The 21,171-nt window shown below is 39.9% G+C and overlaps 6 protein-coding genes across 8 annotated transcripts in view; 1 reads left to right on the top strand and 5 right to left on the bottom strand.

Moving 5' to 3' along the window:
* Positions 1-233, bottom strand: part of LOC149097007 (BTB/POZ domain-containing protein 6-like) — a 1,407-nt gene extending 1,174 nt beyond the window's left edge. The window contains exon 1 of the mRNA XM_089279117.1: positions 1-233. This exon is cut by the window's left edge and continues 1,174 nt beyond it. Within this exon, the coding sequence (XP_089135243.1) occupies positions 1-158 (158 nt within the window). The 5' untranslated portion in view covers positions 159-233.
* The window catches only part of LOC110069187 (calcineurin-binding protein cabin-1-like), a 75,185-nt gene that overhangs the window by 46,985 nt on the left and 7,029 nt on the right, over positions 1-21,171 (top strand). The window lies entirely within an intron of this gene.
* Positions 2,510-5,080, bottom strand: LOC149097006 (BTB/POZ domain-containing protein 6-like). The gene has a single exon (XM_089279118.1). It carries the CDS (start codon positions 4,971-4,973, stop codon positions 3,633-3,635), a length of 1,341 nt encoding a protein of 446 aa, XP_089135244.1. The 5' UTR covers positions 4,974-5,080; the 3' UTR covers positions 2,510-3,632.
* Positions 6,340-9,299, bottom strand: LOC149097005 (BTB/POZ domain-containing protein 6-like). Its single transcript, XM_089279928.1, has 2 exons — positions 7,035-9,299; positions 6,340-6,913 (listed from the first exon to the last, which is right to left on the bottom strand). Exon 1 carries the CDS (start codon positions 9,210-9,212, stop codon positions 7,872-7,874), a length of 1,341 nt encoding a protein of 446 aa, XP_089136054.1. The 5' UTR covers positions 9,213-9,299; the 3' UTR covers positions 6,340-6,913; positions 7,035-7,871.
* On the bottom strand, positions 10,682-13,461 carry LOC149097004 (BTB/POZ domain-containing protein 6-like). Its single transcript, XM_089279929.1, has one exon. The coding sequence runs from the start codon at positions 13,348-13,350 to the stop codon at positions 12,010-12,012; it is 1,341 nt and encodes a 446-aa protein (XP_089136055.1). The 5' UTR covers positions 13,351-13,461; the 3' UTR covers positions 10,682-12,009.
* On the bottom strand, positions 15,033-17,120 carry LOC149097003 (BTB/POZ domain-containing protein 6-like). The gene has a single exon (XM_089280504.1). It carries the CDS (start codon positions 16,937-16,939, stop codon positions 15,599-15,601), a length of 1,341 nt encoding a protein of 446 aa, XP_089136630.1. The 5' UTR covers positions 16,940-17,120; the 3' UTR covers positions 15,033-15,598.

The raw sequence follows: 21,171 nt of genomic DNA, 5'->3' as shown, positions 1-21,171 counted from the left end.
ACTTCATCGCTGTACATGTAACGAAACAAGTCCAACAGACTGTCGTACTCACAGTCAGGCAGTTCAATAGAGTCTCCAGTCTCCGCCAGTTCACCGAAAAACATGGCTTCAAACACAGGACTGCTAATCGACAGCACCAGCTTGTGAGCTGAAATCATTTGTTTACTTTCACTTTCGCCATTAGCCTTTGGCACAACAAACTTCACATCGGTGAAGAGATCAGATTCAGATTTCAGATTCAGATTTTTTATTATTTGACACTATTTACATCGATCGTTGTGGAACATAAACTTGCTTCTTTCTCTGACGGTGGCTCTTGATGTTTGCCAATTTTTTTCGACGCTAGACATGGTTTCTGTACTCAGATCAGCGTAGAATAAACCAGGGAAGTCTTAGTTTTCTCAGCCGTGTAGATTCTTGGGTGGCAACTTGAGCCAATAGAACTAGTCAGTGGTTGTGTTCACAAAATTTGAATATAAAATTACTAAGCAGGAAGTTGTCACACACTCGGTGTGTGACCGAGAAGTAAAGCAAAATACAGCAAAAAGATCTACTTTTCAGACCATTTTAGTTTAAAATCACACATTCTCAGGGTCTGTCTCGTTTGAGCTATAAAGTTTACGAGAAACACTTGTTCAGACAGACGTTATTTTGCAGATATTATGTTGGTTATGCATTGCCTCTCAACGTTGATTGTGGAGGGGTGCGTGACGAGGCCAAAAAAATGTCTGAGTGGGAGGCTATTGTTTTGTGGGAACAGCATATGCATTGGTGCTGTTAGTGAATTTATTTCACCTCAAGTTGAGATTTATTCGGAGTGTTAGTCAACTCTCAAAGAATAGCGATGTCGGTAACTTTGACGGTAGTCTGAGGTCAATTTGAGAATATTCTCCACACGTTAGCCGCCTTTCCTTTCGCGTTTTTCTTGTTCACCGCGAGGAACTTAGAGTAAAGAGAGATAGTAGTCTTACATCGGTATGTCTTGCTACTTTTCTGTTACTTAAACACTGACACGGTGATTTTGCTCCATTTTTGTCAAAACAGGGCTAAAATTGGCACTAAGTAGCTTTGCTCGTACAAGAAATTCACCTGGAGCACCAAGTTTAGTACGTTATTGTAGGTCAAAACAAATTGTAATCGATTTTTAGTGATGCTATTTTAGGGGTCTTTACGCTCGACAACAGAATTTAAAAACTTCTGTCAGATCTTTCGTCTTTGTATCAGTCTTGTCCATGCGTGACTTATTGTAATACCCCTTGTATAGCTTCAGTGCCCTTATGTAGCACTCTTAAATTAAAATAAATAAGTAATTGTTGTGGCATCTATCACTGATAACACGTTTTTTGGCTTTGATTTTTTGAAGCCTAACCTATGATTGTGTCCCTTGTTTTCTAAGGGACGCTCAGTGGACAATGAAAAGTTGCGACAGTTATGCTGTTTTCTCTTCTAAAAGTGAGAGCAATTTTTAACCTGGAACAGAGTTTAGTCTCAGATCTACTGCTAGCGTTTGACAAACGTTTAGAGGTACTCTTAGGTCATACTGTAAACCCCCAACAAAGGAAGAACACGCCCCTAAAACATGGAAACCCTGCAATGACAGATGACGAATCCTACAGCCCTACAACATCCGTGTAGCCCACAAACCTACCACTACATTACGACACTTACTGACCAACGTAAAAGACAAGGACGAAACTAACAACAGACATGGAGCAGTTTACAAGATCGAATGCTCCGACTGCCAGTCTTCCTACATTGGTGAGACTGACGGAACACAAATGAGCCACGAGAAATGGTGATGCCAACAAGCACATTGCTGTACATCATCAACTGACAAACCACAACATTGACTTGGACTCTGCTCAGTGCTTCCTACAGTACAAACTATTTTCAAAGACTGACTCTGGAAAGCTGGTACACTAACCTAGAACAAACGCCTCTTCACAGATGTCAACAACTGCCGGCGCCTTACAAACGTCTTATTCATGACGGAAGCGAAACCGACAAACGGACTTCTAACAGACCGACTTAATTTGACTAACAATATACGAATCAAAAACCGACCAATTTCAGAAGTGTAGCAGCTCTCGTAAGCTTGTAATTTTCTTCATTGTTAACAATAGACGGATCGAAACCGACCAATGACTGATGACAAACTTTACACGAGTCTTTCAGCCTATACCATCATGGATAAAATGCCCAATCCCGTTCAACGGACCAGACTTATAACATCATCGACTGACGAACACTATTCATTTGACTCTGAAGATGACTTCAGCTCAGGTTGTCGAAACATCAGTCACCAACAGCAGTTCTTTTCAAAACTACCCTCACCCGGACGATGACACTATACGAACTACTGATACTCCTGGGTTCAAACCATTTACTAGATCTCCCCTTCCCCGTGATGTTCGGCCCTCAATTTTACCTATACCTGAGTTTGAGTTAAGGATGTGCGTGGCAACCTTTTTAGCATATCACAGGTGTATTACATCTGTTTAACAATTAGTACGTGAACTTTTCCTCTTTTATTCCACATTTTAATTTCTCGTTATTGACTTAAATACAACGGTTGTGTTACACATGTCGATAACATTATCACATACTTTGATACAAGAGTAGTATTGATTTTATACTTACATACGAAATTACAGGTAGGAGGAAATTTAATTTATAACAACAGTTAATCTATTGTTAATCAAAAGCTGCTTTGTACCCTGAAATTTCTCTTGCATGTTGCTTCTCAGTTTAATGAGGCAATCATTATTTTAAAACACCAACTTTTGGTTTACCTTCATTTGCGTTTGGTCCAGATATGCCATTTTGTAATAATTATAAAGCAATGGACCATATTGGTATTCTCGCTAGTGGACTGGAACTAGCTTGCAATGGAGGCTCATGCGGGGGAATATCATTAAAAAGAGATAAACGTCATTTGCATTTGAAAAGACCCCCCGCATAGCCTCAGTTGCAAGCTAGTTCCAGTCCAATACTGAGAACACGATTACAGCCTATTTCATCAGCCTCTTATTAGCCTCTTTCTTCGCTAGTAGCTTAGATGCACAGGAATCCCATGCACACACACGGCCGAAGATAAATGGCGTAACAAGCGTGCTAATCAAAATACATAAATATACCTGAATGTTGGTTTAAGTTGAGGCCTTTGTAGAACTTTTTTTTGTGCGTTTGCGCGGGCCATTACTAGGTGAATTTTGTATAAATCTCGTTTCTTCTTTTATCTCACGATCGTGTTTGAAATGTTCACATTTTGCCCTCACGACACAACCGAAAGACGCTCAAAAGCTACGAGGCAAGGACGCACCCAGATCTCTGCTCCGTGTCGGCAAAATAATAATTAATGTTAATTCCGATAATCACAAACTTTGTCCATCACTAAGCCACTACTTTATAAAACGCTCAGTGTTTTAAGTGCAGTCGAACTTCTACTTGAGCACAGCTCCATTGAATGGACACCTCTATATTCCGGGCGTTCACTTGATTCCAGAAGTCATACAGTCTTTACCTCTACAATACTGGCTCCTCCATAGTCGCTGCGATCTGTCCCTTTGGTGCGCTTATTAAAGCGTATCGTCACCGAGTATACAGTGTAAAGTAAACGTATTGTTCGAAATTTAAGCCTGAATGAATTCCGGAAATTGACCAACTTGAACGTTTGATTGATTAACACAGTGGCCAAAAGCATAACAAGACTCGGAAAACTTGATAGTGACGTCTCCACAATTAACAGAACTGCCACCATCTCGTCCACATAACGAATCAGGTCCTCTTATTTTAGCGTACAGCAAGTACTTGGTGTTTTTCGCTAAAATAACGTTCTCGTCAAACAGCACTTCAAAACCGTGATAGCTATATTTCTTACTTTGTATTAATTTTGAGGCAAAGTTTCCAGTTTTACACACCAGATGCGTTCTATTCATGGTGTTCTCTATCTCCAGCTCTACCTGATAAGTATTGTTCTCTCTGCCAAATAAGCACAGTCCGCGTAGCTCAGTATCTTTGTCCACTGAGAAACTGATGGCATCCCTTCTCTTGCTATCATATTGAGAAACAAGACCTGTAGACAAAGAGCCAAACCTACAACATTGTTGAATATCTCTGACAAAGCCAGATCGTTTGGTTTCTGGAAATCCCACAGGAATCTTTGAGGCTGAATGAAGACAGTTGACAAGGCTGACGATTTCTTTTTTCTGCAAGATTTCACTGTCTAAAACCACGGTAGCGAAGTCTTCGTGCTTCATAGTTGGAAAACGTATTCCTTTAATCACTTCTTCTCCGAGAATTCTTCTTTTTGTCGCACCATCAGCCGCTAAATCTTGTTTCTCGCATTGCTTTGTCGCCCACAAGTCGACAGCCTTAAACAGCTCTATCTCTTCAATCGTCAGAGTGTTTCTTACGACTACTGCTTCAAGTAAGGACCTCTCGATTGTCGCAAACCCATCCGACTTCACAGCCTCTTCTGTCTGTTTATCGATCACTATCCAGCATTCATCCACCAGGTTTTTCTCTTCGTATTTCTGAGCAGACGGCAAGATGCTAAAAACACTGGACGGATCTAAATTATCTTCCAGATATTCGGTGCATTTCTCGGCCAGTGAAGGCACCATGTATTTCTTGGTTAAATACAAGACTGCCATCACATTACTTCCGCTCAAGTTCACTTCATCGCTGTACATGTAACGAAACAACTCCAACAGACTGTCGTACTCACAGTCAGGCAGTTCAATAGAATCTCCAGTCTCCGCCAGCTCACCGAAAAACATGGCTTCAAACACAGGACTGCTAATCGACAGCACCAGCTTGTGAGCTGAAATCACTTGTTTACTATCACTTTGGCCATTAGCCTTTGGCACAACAAACTTCACATCGGTGAAGAGATCGTTGTCAAACATAAACTTGCTTCTTTCTCTGATGGTGGCTCTTGTTGTTTGCCAATTCTTCTCGACGGCAGACATGATTACTGTACTCAGATTGGCGTACAATACACCAGAGAAGTTTTAGTTTGCTCGGCGGTGTAGATTCGTGATAGAAGCTGGGTGGCAACTTGAGCCAATAGAACTAGTCAGTGGTTGTGTCTACAAAATTTGAATATAAAATTACTAAGCAGGAAGTTGTCACGGACCCGGTGTGTGACCGAGAAGTAAAGCAGAATACAGCAAAAAGATCTACTTTTCAGACCATTTTAATCTAAAATCACACAATCTCCGGGTCAGTCTCGTTTGAGCTATAAAGTTTACGAGAAACACTTGTTCAGGCAGACATTATTTTGCAGATATTGTGTTGGTTATGCATTGTCTCTCAACGTTGATTGTGGAGGAGTGCTTGACGAGGCCAAAAAAAAAGTCTGAGTGGGAGGCTATTGTTTTGTGGGAACAGCATATGCATTGGTGCTGTTAGTGAATTTATTTAACCTCAGAGCGAGATTTATTCGGTGTGTTAGTGAACTCTAAAAGAATAGCGATGTCGGTAACTGTGACGGTAGTCTGAGGTCAAGTTAAGAATATTCTCCACACGTTAGCCACCTTTCCTTTCGCGTTTTTCTTGTTCATCTCGAGGAACTTAGGATAACGAGAGGTAGTAGTCGTATATCGGTATGTCTGGCTAGTTTTCTGTTACTTGAACACTGACACGGTGATTTTGCTCCATTTTTGTCGAAACAGGGCTAAAATTGGCACTAAGTAGCTTTGCTCGTACAAGAAATTCACCTGGAGCACCAAGTTTAGTACATTATTGTAGGTCAAAGCAAATTGTGATCGGTTGTTAAGATTCTTAATACACGACAACAGAATTTAAAAACGTTTGTCAGACCTTTCGTCTTTGTATCAGTCTTGTTCATGCGTGACTTATTGTAATACCCCTTGTATAGCTTCAGTGCACTTATATAAAACTCTTAAATTAAAATAAATGAGTAATTGTTGTGGCATCTATCAACGATAACACGTTTGTTTGGCTTTGATTTTTTGAAGCCAAACTTATGATTGTGTCCGTTGTTTTCTAAGGGACACTCCGTGGACTAAGTAAAGTTACGACAGTAATGCTGTCGTCTCTTCGAAAAGTAAGAGCAGTTTTCAACCTGAAACACAGTTTAGTCATAAATCTACTGCTAGCGTTTGACAAACGTTAAGAGGTACTCTTAGGTCATACTGTAAAACTCCAATAAAGATAGAACACTCCCTGAAACACGGAAACCCTGCAATGACAGATCTCCCCTTCCCCAAGATGTTCGACCCCCAGTTTTATCTATATTAGAGTCTGGTTTAAGGACGTTTTTGGCAACCTTTTTAGCATATCACTGTTCTATTACATGTGTTTAATAATTAGTACGTGAACTTTTCCTCTTTTATTCCACATTTTAATTTTTCGGCATTGACCCCAAAGTACAACGGTTTTGTTACACATGACGATAACATTATTACATACTTTCATACAAGAATAGTAAATCTGTAGACTTTCTATTGTTTTAAAGATAATAATCCACTCTTAGTAAACAATTTCCATCTCGCCAGAAATTTCCCTTGCCTGTGTTTTCTTACGGCTTGTCATTCTATATCTAATGTTAATCATTCTTTTAAAATTCTGATATTTAGTTAAGATGTATGGCTGCTACAAGAGCATGCATACGTAATTAACGTCACGAAATGTCAACAGTATTTTATTCTTACATACGAATTTACAGGTAGGAGGAAATTTATTTTATAATAGCTGTTAACCTTTTGTTAATCAAAAGCTTCCTTGTACCCTGAAATTTCTCTTGCATGTTGCTTCTCAGTTTAATGAGGCAATCATTATTTTAAAACACCAACTTTTGGTTCACACTTCATTTGCGTTTACTCCAGATATGCCATTTTGTAATAATTATAAAGCAATGGACCATATTGGTATTCTCGGTATTGGACTGGAACTAGCTTGAAATGGAGGCTCATGCGGGGGAATATCATTAAAACGAGATCAACTACATTTGCGTTTGAAAAGACCCCCCGCATAGCCTCAGTTGCAAGCTAGTTCCAGTCTAATACCGGGAATACGAATATGGTCTATTTCATTAGCCTCTTTCTTCGCTAGTAGCGTAGATGCACAGGAATCCCATGCACACATACGGCCGAAGATAAATGCGCAACAAGCATGCTAATCAAAAGACATAAGTATACCTGAATGTTGGTTTAATTTGAAGCCTTTGTAGAACGTTTGTTGTGCGTTTACGCGGGCCATTTCTAGGTGAATTTTGTATAAATCTCTTGTTTCTTCTTTCATCTCTCGATCGTGTTTGAAATCTTGACATTTTCCTTCACTACACAACCAAAAGACGCTATAAAGCTATGGGGCAAGGGCACACCCAGGTCTCTGTTCCGTGTCGGCAAAATAATAATGTTAATTCCGATAATCACAAACTTTGGCCATCACTAAGCCACCGCCTTATAAAACGCTCAGTGGTTTAAGTACAGTCGAACTTCTGCTCAAGCATAGCTCCGCTGTATGGACACCTTTATATTCCGGGCCTTCACTTGGCTCCAGAAGTCATACAGTCTTTACCTCTACAATACTGGCTCCTCCATAGTCGCTGCGATCTGTCCCTTTGGTGCGCGTATTAAAGCGTATCGTCAGCGAGTATAGCGACTTTTAATGATAAGCAGTGACGCTTTTGCGACGCAGACGCTAACCGGAAGTTGAAAGTTCTCGTTTCAGGTATTCACTACAGCTTTTTTGTCAGCACATTTTGATTTAAAATACAAACACGACGACTTTCTAGTTGATCCCATGGGGTCAAAAACGCGCTAGAATTAGCTCCATTCCTCTTCCGGTTGCCGTCCGCGTCTCAAAAACGTCCCTGCTTGAGGAAACGCATAGTTCGAAATTTAAGCAATAAGGAATTCCGGAAATTGACCATTTTTAACGCCTGATTGGTTAACAGAGCCGACAAAATAATAACAAGACTCTAAAAACGTAATAGTGACGTCTCCACATTTAACAGAACTGACACCGTCTCGTCCACATAGTGAATCAGGTCCTCTTATATCAGCGCACAGCCAGTACCTGGTGTTTTTCGCTAAAATTACTTTCTGGTCAAACATCACTTCAAAACCGTGATAGCTATATTTCTCACATTGTTTTAACTTTGAGGCAAAGTTTCCAGTTTTAGACACCAGACGCGTTTTTCCGTCGGTGTTTTCTATCTCTAAGTCTACCTGATAAGTATTGTTCTCACTACCAAACAAGCACACTCCGCGAAGCTCAGTATCTTTGCCCACGGAGAAACTGATGGCATCCTTTCTCTTGCTATCATATCGAGAAACATTGCCTCTGGACAACGAGCTAAACCTACAACATCGTTGAATATCTCCGCCAAAGCCAGATCGTTTGGTTTCTGGAAATCCTACAGGAATCTTTGACGCTGAAGTAAGACGTTTGACAAGGCTGACGATTTCTTTTTTCCGCAAGATGTCACTGTCTAACACGACACTGCCGAAGTCTTCTTGTTTCATTGTTGGAAAACGTATTCCTGTAATCACTTCTTCTCCGAGAATTCTTCTTTTTGTTGCACCATCTGCCGCTAAACCTTGTTTTTCGCATTGCTTTCTCGCCCACGAGTCGACAGCCTTAAACAGCTCTATCTCTTCAATCGTCACAGTATCTCTTTTGACTACTGCTTCCAGTAAGGACCTCTCGATTGTCGAAAATCCATCCGATTTCACAGCCTCTTCTGTCTGTTTATCGATCACTTTCCAGCATTCATCCACCAGGTTTTTCTCTTCATATTTCTGAGCAGACGGCAAGATGCTAAAAACATTGGACGGATCTAAATTATCTTCCAGATATTCTGTGCATTTATCAGCCAGTGAAGGCACCATGTATTTCTTGGCTAAATACAAGACTGCCGTCACATTACTTCCGCGTAAGTTCACTTCATCGCTGTACATGTAGCGAAACAAGTCCAACAGACTGTCGTACTCACAGTCAGGCAGTTCAATAGAGTCTCCAGTCTCCGCCAGCTCACCGTAAAACATGGCTTCAAACACAGGACTGCTAATCGACAGCACCAGCTTGTGAGCTGAAATCACTTGTTTACTTTCACTTTCGCCATTAGCCTTTGTCACTAGAAACTTCACATCGGTGAAGAGATCGTTGTCGAACATAAACTTGCTTCTTTCTCTGATGTTGGCTCTTGTTGTTTGCCAATTCTTCTCGACGGCAGACATGGTTACTGTACTCAGATTGGCGTAGAATAAACCAGGGAAGTTTTAGTTTGCTCGGCCGTGTAGATTCTTGATAGAAGCTGGGTGGCAACTTGAGCCAATAGAACTAGCCAGCGGTAGCTTACAAAATTTGAATATAAAATTACTAAGCAGGAAGTTGTCACGGACTCGGTATGTGACCGAGAAGTAAAGCAATATACAGCCAAAAGATCTACTTTTCAGACCATTTTAGTTTAAAATCACACCTTCTCAGGGTCTGTCTCGTTTGAGCTATAAAGTTTACGGGAAACACTTGTTCAGACAGACATTATTTTGCAGATATTATGTTGGTTATGCATTACCTCTCAACGTTGATTGTGGAGGAGTGCGTGACGAGGCCAAAAAATCTGTTTGAGTGAGAGGCTATTGGTTTGTGGGAGCAGCATATGCGTTGGTGATGTTAGTGAATTTATTTAACCTCAGGGTGAGATTTATTCGGATTTTTAGTCAACTCTATAAGAAGCAGTAGTCGTAAGAGACACTGACGATTGAAGAGATAGAACTGTTTAAGGCTGTCGACTTGTGGGCGACAAAGCAATGCGAGAAACAAGGTTTAGCGAGTTGGCAACTGTGACGGTAGTCTGAGGTCAAGTTGAGAATATTCTCCACATGTTAGCCGCCTTTCCTGTCGCGTTTTTCTTGTTCACCTCGAGGAACTTAGGATAAAGAGAGGTAGTAGTCTTATATCGTTGTGTCTGGCTAGTTTTCTGTTACTTAAACACTGACGCGGTGATTTTGCTTCATTTTTGTCAAAACAGGACTAAAATTGGCACTAAGTAGCTTTGCTCTTAGAAGAAATTCACCTGGAGCACCAAGTTTAGTACATTATTGTAGCTCAAAGCAAATTGTAATCGATTGTCAATGGTGCTATTTTAGGATTCATAACAAAGGACAAAAGAATTTTAAAACGTTTTTCAAACCTTTCTTCTTTGTATCAGTCTTGTCCAAGCGTGTCTTATTGTAATACCACTTGTTTAGCTTCAGTGCACTTATATAGCACTCTTAAATTAAAATAAATGAGTAATTGTTGTGGCATCTATCAATAATAACACGTTTTTTTGGCTTTGAATTTTTGAAGCCAAACTTATGATTGTGTCCCTTGTTTTCTAAGGGACGCTCAGTGGACTATGTAAAGTTACGACAGTAATGCTTTCTTCTCTTCGATAAATAAGAGCAGTTTTTAACCTGAAACACAGTTTAGTCTCAGATCTACTGCTAGCGTTTGACAAACGTTAAGAGGTACCCTTAGGTCATACTGTAAAACTCCAATAAAGATAGAATACCCCCTGAAACACGGAAACCCTGCAATGACAGATCTCCCCTTCCCCGTGACGTTCGGCCCCCAATTTTATCTGTATCAGAGTTTGGGTTAAGGACGTTTTTGGCAACCTTTTTAGCATATCACTGTTCTATTACATGTGTTTAATAATTAGTACGTGAACTTTTCCTCTTTTATTCCACATTTTAATTTTTCGGCATTGACCCCAAAGTACAACGGTTTTGTTACACATGACGATAACATTATTACATACTTTCATACAAGAATAGTAAATCTGTAGACTTTCTATTGTTTTAAAGATAATAATCCACTCTTAGTAAACAATTTCCATCTAAGCAGAAATTTCCCTTGCCTGTGTTTTCTTACGGCTTGTCATTCTATATTAAATGTTAATCATTCTTTGAAATTCTATTATTTACTTAAGATCTATGGCTGCTACAAGAGCATACATACGTAGTGTAACGTCACGAAATGTCAACTGTATTTTATTCTTACATACGAATTTACAGGTAGGAGGAAATTTATTTTATAATAGCTGTTAACCTTTTGTTAATCAAAAGCTTCCTTGTACCCTGAAATTTCTTTTGCATGTTGCTTCTCAGTTTAATGAGGCAATCATTATTTTAAAACACCAACTTTTGGTTCACACTTCATTTGCGTTTACTCCAGATATGCCATTTTGTAATAATTATAAAGCAATGGACCATATTGGTATTCTCGGTATTGGACTGGAACTAGCTTGAAATGGAGGCTCATGCGGGGGAATATCATTAAAACGAGATCAACTACATTTGCGTTTGAAAAGACTCCCCGCATAGCCTCAGTTGCAAGCTAGTTCCAGTCCAATACCGAGAATACGAACACGGCCTATTTCATCAGCCTCTTATTAGCCTCTTTCTTCGCTAGTAGCGTAGATGCACAGGAATCCCATGCACAGACCGGAGATAAATGGCGCAACAAGCATGCTAATCAAAAGACATAAATATACCTGAATGTTGGTTTAATTTGAAGCCTTTGTGGAACGTTTTTTGTGCGGTTACGCGGGCTATTTCTAGGTGAATTTTGTATAAATCTCGTTTCTTCTTTTATCTCACGATCGTGTTTGAAATGTTCACATTTTGCCCTCACGACACAACCGAAAGACGCTCAAAAGCTACGAGGCAAGGGCGCACCCAGATCTCTGCTCCCTGTCGGCAAAATAATAATTAATATTAATTCCGATAATCACAAACTTTGTCTATCACTAATCCAATACTTTATAAAACGCTCAGTGTTTTGAGTGCAGTCGAACTTCTACTTAAGCAAAGTTCCATTGTATGGACACCTCTATATTGCGGGCGATCACTTGGTTCCAGAAGTCACACAGTCTTAACCTCTACAATGCGGGCACCTCCATAGTCGCTGCGATCTGTGCCTTTGGTGCGCGTATGAAAGCGTATCGTCACCGAGTATACAGTGTAAAGTAAACGTATTGTTCGAAGTTTAAGCAATAAGGAATTCCGGAAATTGACCAACGCGAACGTCTGATTGATTAACACAGTCGACAAAACCATAATAAGATTCCAAAAACGTGAACGTTACGTCTCCACAATTAACAGACCGGACACCATCTCTTCCACATAACGAATAAGGTCCACTTATATCAGCGCGCACCCAGTAATTGGTGTTTTTCGCTAAAATTACTTTCTGGTCAAACATCACTTCAAAACCGTGATAGCTATATTTCTCACTTTGTATTAATTTTGAGGCAAAGTTTCCAGTTTTAGACACCAGAGGCGTTCTATTCATGGTGTTTTCTATCTCCAGCTTTACCTGAAAAGTATTGTTCTCAGTGCCAAATAAGCACACTCCGCGTAGCTCAGTATCTTTGTCCACTGAGAAACTGATGGCATCCCTTCTCGTGCTGTCATATTTAGAAACAAGACATCTGGACAACGAGCCAAACCTACAACATCGTTGAATATCTCTGACAAAGCCAGATCGTTTGGTTTCTGGAAATCCCACAGGAATCTTTGAGGCTGAATGAAGACATTTCACAAGGCTGACGATTTCTTTTTTCCGCAAGATTTCACTGTCTAAAACCACAGTAGCGAAGTCTTCGTGCTTCATTGTTGGAAAACGTATTCCTTTAATCACTTCTTCTCCGAGAATTCTTCTTTTTGTCGCACCATCTGCCGCTAAACCTTGTTTCAAGCACTGCTTTGTCGCCCACAAGTCGACAGCCTTAAAAAGCTCTATCTCTTCAATCGTCAGAGTGTCTCTTACGACTACTGCTTCAAGTAAGGACCTGTCGATTGTCGCAAATCCATCCGATTTCACAGCCTCTTCTGTCTGTTTATCGATCACTTTCCAGCATTCATCTACCAGGTTTTTCTCTTCGTATTTCTGAGCAGACGGCAAGATGCTAAAAACATTGGACGGATCCAAATTGTCTTCCAGATATTCTGTGCATTTCTCGGCCAGTGAAGGCACCATGTATTTCTTGGCTAAATACAAGACTGCCATCACGTTACGTCCGCTCAAGTTCACTTCATCGCTGTACATGTAGCGAAACAAGTCCAACAGACTGTCGTACTCACAGTCAGGCAGTTCAATAGAGTCTCCAGTCTCCGCCAGCTCACCGTAAAACATGGCTTCAAACACAGGACTGCTAATCGACAGCACCAGCTTGTGAGCTGAAATCACTTGTTTACTTTCACTTTCACCATTGGCCTTTGGCACAACAAACTTCACATCGGCGAAGAGATCGTTGTCGAACATAAACTTGCTTCTTTCTCTGATGTTGGCTCTTGTTGTTTGCCAATTCTTCTCGACGGCAGACATGGTTACTGTACTCAGATTGGCGTAGAATAAACCAGAGAAGTTTTAGTTTGCTCGGCCGTGTAGATTCGTTATAGAAGCTGGGTGGCAACTCTAACCAATAGAACTAGTCAGTGGTTGTGTCCACAAAATTTGAGTATAGAATTACTAAGCAGGAAGTTGTCACGGACTCGGTGTGTGACCGAGAAGTAAAGCAAAATACAGCAAAAAGATCTACTTTTCAGACCATTCTAGTTTAAAATCACACAATCTCAGGGTCTGTTTCGTTTGAGCTATAAAGTTTACGAGAAAAACTTGTTCAGGCAGACATTATTTTGCAGATATTATGTTGGTTATGCATTGCCTCTCAACGTTGATTGTGGAGGAGTGCGTGACGAGGCCAGAAAAATGTCTGAGTGGGAGGCTATTGTTTTGTGTGAACAGCATATGCATTGGTGCTGTTAGTGAATTTATTTAACCTCAGGGCGAGATTTATTCGGAGTGTTAGTCAACTCTAAAGGAATAGCGATTTCGGTAACTGTGACGATAGTCAGAGGTCAAGTTGAGAATATTCTCCACACGTTAGCCGCCTTTCCTTTCGCGTTTTTCTTGTTTACCTCGAGGAACTTAGAGTAAAGAGAGGTAGTAGTCGTATATCGGTATGTCTGGCTAGTTTTCTCTTACTTGAACACTGACAGGGTGATTTTGCTCCGTTTTTGTCAAAACAGGGCTAAAATTGGCACTAAGTAGCTTTGCTCGTACAAGAAATTCACCTGGAGCACCAAGTTTAGTACACTATTGTAGGTCAAAGCAAATTGTGATCGGTTGTTAGTGATGCTATTTTAAGGTTTTTGACACACGACAACAGAATTTAAAAACGGCTGTCAGACCTCTCTTCTTTGTATTAGTCTTGTCCATGCGTGACTTATTGAATTACCACTTGTATAGGTTCAGTGCACTTATATAGCACTCTTAATTGACAAATAAAGAAGCCTGAGCTGTGTATTACACTGTGATAAAACACGACGGGAATTTAAGAGCACGATGGAAATGTAGAAAAAATGAGCCGCAGGCGAGTGTTTTCTACACATCTTGAGTGTTCTCAAATGTCCCGAGTGTTTTATCACAGTGTAATACACGGCTTAGGCTTCTTCAGTTCCTTTATGATATAGATTTGACACGCGCAAAACAATAAAACACGTTTTTTCCTATGTTTTATTCTCTGATAAAACATGGGTGTTTGACTAATGAGAGCGCGCGCAGGGTCCTATCTATATCATAAATTAAAATAAAGGAGTAATTGTTGTGGCATCTATCGATGAAACGACGTTTCTTTGGCTTTGATTTTTTGACGCCAAACTTAAGATTGTGTCCCTTGTTTTCTAAGGGACGCTCAGTGGACTATATATAAAGTTGCGACAGTTATGTTGTTTTCTCTTCGAAAAGTAAGAGCAGTTTTTAACTGAAACACAGTTTAGTCTCAGATCTACTACTAGCGTTTGACAAACGTTTACAGGTACTCTTAGGTCATACTGTAAACCCCTAATAAAGGAAGAACGCACCCCTGAAACACGGAAACCCTGCAATGACAGATTTCCTCTTCCCTTGATGTTCGGCCCCTAATTTCATCTATATCAGAGTTCGAGTTAAGGACGTGTGTGGGAACCTTTTTAGCATATCACTGTTGTATTACATGTGTTTAATAATTAGTACGTGAACTTTTCCTCTTTTATTCCACATTTTAATTTCTCGTTGTTGACTTCAAGGTACAACGGTTTTGTTTCACATGTCGATAACATTATCACGTACTCTCATACAAGAATAGTAAATGTGTAGGCTGTCTATTTAATTAAAGATAATAATTCACTCTCTATAGGAAACAATTTCCATCTAGCCAGAAATTTGCCTTGCCTGTGTTTTTCTTACGGCTTGTCATTCTATATTTAATGTTAATCATTCTTTTAAAATTATAATATTTGCTTCAATATGTATGGCTGCTACAAGAATATTGATCAAATGAAATTGGTTCACCTGAATTTTGTTTTGATTTGGAGGGTTTTTAGACCGATTGGGGCTGATTCTAGTCGAATTGAGGAAACTTAACTAGGCTTATGTCTTGTGTGTCAATCCTTGCCTCGAATCTTGTTTTATGGAGACTTTGTCTATCACTTAGTAGCCTGAGTAAAGCAGTATTGTTAACTGGTTGATTTTAAGAAATCTTTGTCAAATTAGCGAAACGTACTTTCCTTAAAATTGTTTGAAATAAAAATATCTATTTTAAAGCAAAAAGGAATTCGGGAAATTGACCCTGTTGAACTTGTGTTCCATTAAAGCTGACGTACTCAAAGCCCTCGTCCATGAAAAACGTGAACGTTACGTCTCCACATTTAACAGAACTGACACCATCTCCTCCACATAACGAATCACGCCCTCTTATTTTAGCGCACAGCCAGTACCTGGTGTTTTTCCGTAAAATTACTTTCTCGTCAAACAACACTTTAAAACCGTGATAGCTATATTTCTCACATTGTGTTAACTTTGAGCGAAAGTATCCAGTTTTAGATGCCAGGAGTGCTCCACTAATGGCGTTCTGTATCTTTAAGTTTACCAGGTAAGTATTATTCTCACTACCAAATAGACACACTCCGTGCAGTTCAGTGTCTTTGTCCACACGAAATTTGATGGCATCGTCTCTGGCGTTACGGTATCGAGAAACATGGCTTGACAACGAGCCAAACCTACAACATCGTTGAATATCTCCACATAATCCAGATCGTTTGGTTTCTGGAAATCCCACTGGAATCCATGAGGCTGAACTCAGATATTCGACAACAGTGATGATTTCTTTTTCTCGCAAGATTTCACTGTCTAACACCACAGTAGCGAAGTCTTCTTGTTTCATTGTTGGAAAACGTATTCCTTTAATCACTTCTTCTCCGAGAAGTCTTCTTTTTGTTGCACCATCGGCCGCCAAACCTTGTTTCTCACATTGCTTTTTTGCCCACAAGTCGACAGCCTTAAACAGCTCTTTCTCTTCAATTCTCAGAGGTTCTCTGTTGACTACTGCTTCAAGTATGGACCTCTCGACTGTCGCAAACCCATCTGATTTCACAGCCTCTTCTGTCTGTTTATCGATCACTTTCCAGCATTGATCCACCAGGGTTTTATCTTCATATTTCAGAGCAGAGGGCAAGATGCTGAACACATTAGACGGATGTAAATTATTTTGCAGATATTCGGTGCATTTATCAGCCAGTGAAGGCACCATGTATTTCTTGGCCAAATACAACACTCCCATCACATTACTTCCGATCAAGATCACTTCATCGCTGTACATGTAGCGAAACAACTCACAGTCACAGTACTCACAGTCAGGCAGTTCAATGGAGTCTCCAGTCTCCGGCAGCTCACCGTAAAACATGGCTTCAAACACAGGACTGCTAATCGACAGCACCAGCTTGTGAGCTGAAATCACTAGTTTACTTTCACTTTCGCCGTTGGCCTTTGGCACAACAAACTTCGCATCGGTGAAGAGATCGTTGTCGAACATAAACTTGCTTCTTTCTCTGATGGTGGCTCTTGTTGTTTGCCAGTTTTTCCCGATGGCTGTCATGGTTTCGGTTCGTAGATCAGCGCAAAATAAACCAAGCAAGTTTTAGTTTGCTCGGCCGTGTAGATTCGTGTTGGAAATTGAGTGGCAACTTACCTAAGGTGTAAGAGAACTGGACTAAACCAAAGACGCACTGGACTAAAATGAAGTCCCGCTGGCGTCTACGTCTTTACTGCGTCTTTCCACAAACGTCCGCGGGGTCAGAAGGTCACGCTGGTAAACTCTGTTTGGTAGTGTAGCGACTAGAACTTTCTTTGCTTTTGGGTGTCACGTTTTTCCGTGACCTCTGGGAATTATGCAACCCACTCTGTAATACTTAAGCGTTCTTCATTATGCGTAGTTTTGTGATTTTCATTTTTGGCCAGTGCTTGCTAGCGCTGAAAGTTCGATCTACTGGTTTCTACCGCGTTTTTTCCTTAGCTGCTTCACTGTTGTGTGAGCCCTGAAGTACAAATTCTAGAATTCGAGTCGCCACAGTTTTGTAAGTTTATTTTGTTCCGTTGTCAGTTTTTTGTGTCGTTATATTTTGTACTTAAATATTTTGTCTCGTTTATTTTTCAGTTGAATCTCACACATCACACACCCACGATCACTTTTGTTTCTCTCGTGTTTACGCCCAGTATGATTAAACTTGTGCATTCAAACTGTGACGTCTTTAGCGCTTACTTGACCTACAGGTGGATTTCAATGGGTATCCTTGAGATGACACAGACGCCAGATGGCGGACTGCGTATAATATAATACTAATTTTTAGCTAACGTTTATTCACCAGTGGCTATGTAGGCGAAAAGAATTCATAAAACATATTTAGTTTATCGCTTAGTTATAGATTACTTTCATTTCTCTGTGCGAAAGTTGCCGTGATCATGACCAGGCGACGACGCGATTGCCTGGTCACCGGCCTAGCACGTGATCAATTTCTATCTCAGGTCAAAACTTTTTTTCTCCGTTGGTACTGGATCAAAAGCGTTCAGTTCAATATTGAGCTGGTCTTGATCATTTAAAGATCCAGAAATATTCAGTTGACTGTCTTGTTTTTGTTTAAAATTAAATCCTTTAATATGAATTTTGTTACGAGTATCGTTGTAGAGCAGGGTTGTTTCCAGACAGAACTCAGGATCGCCGGTAACAGCAACAAACTAATTTATCTCCGTAGGGTAACTTCGCGAATTTGCAGCACTAAGCTTCTTCAAATTTGAATCAATCCCTCTTACAGAAGAAACTCTCGCTCTAATATACATGAGGCTTAAAGTTCTAGAAACTTCTATTTGGAACTGAATTAAGTAGTTTGACACAGTTTCTAATCAGAGTAATTACATAAGGATCAGAATGTTCTGGAATGTTCTTATACAAATTGGTCACGGCTGAATGACCTCCGGTTCGACAGACTCAGAAAAAGAAGAGAACTGTCTTTTTATAACCTCTTTAAGGGAAGCTCTTACTTACGGCGAGGTTGCTACATTTTTGGTCAAAGCAGGGCTAAAATTAGTACTAACAACCAGAAATGCTCCTAGAGCACAGGGATGAAGATGTTAAGTGAATTGTTGAAGATTTGGTTTTCAGTGATATTTTCAACATTACGTGACAGTCTTGTGGGTGCATAATTATTATAAAACGGCTTTTATCGCTTCAGTTCACTTGTGTTGTAAGTTTTGACAAAACTGGTCAATAACGTTTTGGTTTCCATCGATGAAAATATGTTTTTGGTTCAGATTGTTTGAAGTCAAGCTTATGATGGTGTCCCTTTGTTTTCTCGAGGACACTGTGGACTATACGAAGTTTCGACAGTGTTTTTGTTTTGTGTTCTAGAAGTAAGACCAGTAATAAACGTTTAGAGGTACTCTTAGGCCATGCTATAAATCTCCAACTAAGGAAGTATTCCTCCTTAAACACAGAAACCCTTCCATGAGAGCACCCCCCCCCCCCCCCCGCCCAGTTTGCTCCGAACGTGAGCCCTGGGGCTTCAAATATTAACATTTACTTGTTGAAGAACAATATAATTTTTTCCAAAACAAAGCTCCACCAATTATCTAAATTGCATGACACACAATGTTATCAATCTGGGACGTTTGTATCAACCTTTTTAAGCATAAAGAATCATTGATATTTTACATGTTTCACAAACAGTAACTAGACCCTTTCTCTTTTCTTCCAAATTTTGCTTTTTGTTATGGAATACAAAAAAAAAAACAACGCTTTTGTTACCCATGTCAATGGCATTAATTCCTACTTACATTTAACAATAGTATTAATGGTAAATCTATTTTATAACAGACTCATTTATAGATAATAATCTACTACCAATCAACAATTTACAACAAGACGGAAATCTCTCTTGTCCGTTGGATCTTCAGGCTAAGGGTAACTTGTCAGTCTACATTTCATATTAATAATTTTTTTAAAACACTAATAGTTGATTCACACTTTGATTGATACTAGTCCAGAGGCCTTTTTTGTAATAAGTGACTTGCAGGTAAACTTAATTTCATGTAGGAGTAGCGTAGATCCACAGGGTACCCAGGCACTCGTTTACTGAAGATTTATGGCTGTAACAAGAATTCTAATCAATTGATATACCTAAAGTTAAGTTTGATTTGGAGCCTTTTAAGATCGATTTCTAGTTAAATTGAGGAAGAGTAATGTCTCCTCTTTCAAATTCTGTCTCGCAATCGTATGATATAACCTTCACCTATCACCCAGCCACTTCGTGACTCAATACTTTGAGTAAAGCAATATTGTTAAAGCGTTAAGTTAATCAAATCTTTTTCGAATTCGCGACACATATTGCTTGAACATAACATGTATCTCAAAGGAAAAAGGAATCTGTTAAATTGACCCTGTACAACGTCTGATCCGCTATAACCGACGGTTTCCTCGTCCTCTTTCATGAAAGACGTGAACATTACGTGTCGACATTTAACAGAACTGACACCGTCTCCTCCAAAAAACGAATCAGATCCTCTTATTTCAGCAAACAGTTCGTACCTGGTGTCTTTCGCTAGAATTACTTTCTCGTCAAACAACACTTCAAAACCGTGATAGCCATATTTCTCACATTGTAATAACTTTGAGGTAAACTGATCTCTTTTCCGTGCCAGAACTGTCTCATTTATTACGTTTGTTATCAGTAACTTCACATGGTACGTGTTATTCTCACTACCAAATAAGCACACACCGTGTAGTTCAATATCTTTGTCCACATAGAAATTGATAGCATCGTATCTAAGGCGCTTATATCCAGAAACGTCACTGGTTGCTTATATCCAGAAACGTTGTCAGCGACAAAACCAAATCGTTCGGTTTCTGGAAATCTCACTGGAATCCTTGAGGCTGAATTGGAACTCATATGTCTGTTAATACTGACGAATTCTGTTTCTCCCAAGATTTCACTGCCTATCACCACAGTAGCGAAATCTTCTTGTTTCATTTTTGGAAAGCGTATTCCTTTAATCACTTCTTCTCCGAGAAGTCTTTTCGTTGCACCATCGGCCGGTAAACCTTGTTTCTCGGATTGCTTTGTTGCCCACAAGTCGACAGCCTTAAACAACTCTATCTCTTCAATAATCAGAGTACTTCTTATGACTACTGCTTCAAGTAGGGACCTGTGTACAACACTCCCATCACATTTCTTCTGCTCAACATTACCTCATCGCTATACACGTAACGAAACGACTCTAACGGACTGTCGTACTCACAGTCAGGCAGTTCAATAGAGTCTGTAGTCTCCGCCAGCTCACCGTAAAATATGGCTTCAAACACAGGACTGCTAATCGACAGCACAAACTTGTGAGCTGAAATCACTTGTTTACTTACACTTTCGCCATTGGCCTTTGTCACTACAAACTTCACATCGGTTAAGAGATAAACTTGCTTCTTTCTCTGATGGTGGCTCTTGTTGTTTGCCAGTTTTTCCCGACGACCGGCATGGTTTCTGTTCTCAGATCAGCGCGGAACAAACCAAGAATGTTTATGTTCGCTCCTGGCCGTTTGGATTTTTGATAGAAATTGGGCAGCAACTTGAGCCAATATAACTATCCAGTGATAGCTTACAAAATTTGAATATGAAATTACTAACAGGGAGCTATCATGTACGAAGTTATTGTGAACCGGAGTGTGACCTGGAAAACTGAATGTTGACAATGGTACCAGGCAACATGGAGCTGAAAAGAATTCTTTGCAGATCATGCTGGTTTAGCTGAAGTCTTGTTGGTGCTATAAAGTTACGAGAAACACTT

The sequence above is a fragment of the Orbicella faveolata genome, unplaced genomic scaffold (genome assembly GCF_042242905.1).
Source record: "Orbicella faveolata isolate gen_17 unplaced genomic scaffold, um_ofav_v1 contig_47, whole genome shotgun sequence".
NCBI lineage: Eukaryota > Metazoa > Cnidaria > Anthozoa > Scleractinia > Merulinidae > Orbicella > Orbicella faveolata.
Note: the sequence above shows the minus strand (reverse complement) of the source record. Positions and strands in the feature narration are given on the sequence as shown.

Coding starts and splice junctions, on each gene's coding strand:
- LOC149097006 (XM_089279118.1), bottom strand. CDS start 4,973: ATGTCTGCCGTCGAGAAGAATTGGCAAACAACAAGAGCCACCATCAGA.
- LOC149097005 (XM_089279928.1), bottom strand. CDS start 9,212: ATGTCTGCCGTCGAGAAGAATTGGCAAACAACAAGAGCCAACATCAGA.
- LOC149097004 (XM_089279929.1), bottom strand. CDS start 13,350: ATGTCTGCCGTCGAGAAGAATTGGCAAACAACAAGAGCCAACATCAGA.
- LOC149097003 (XM_089280504.1), bottom strand. CDS start 16,939: ATGACAGCCATCGGGAAAAACTGGCAAACAACAAGAGCCACCATCAGA.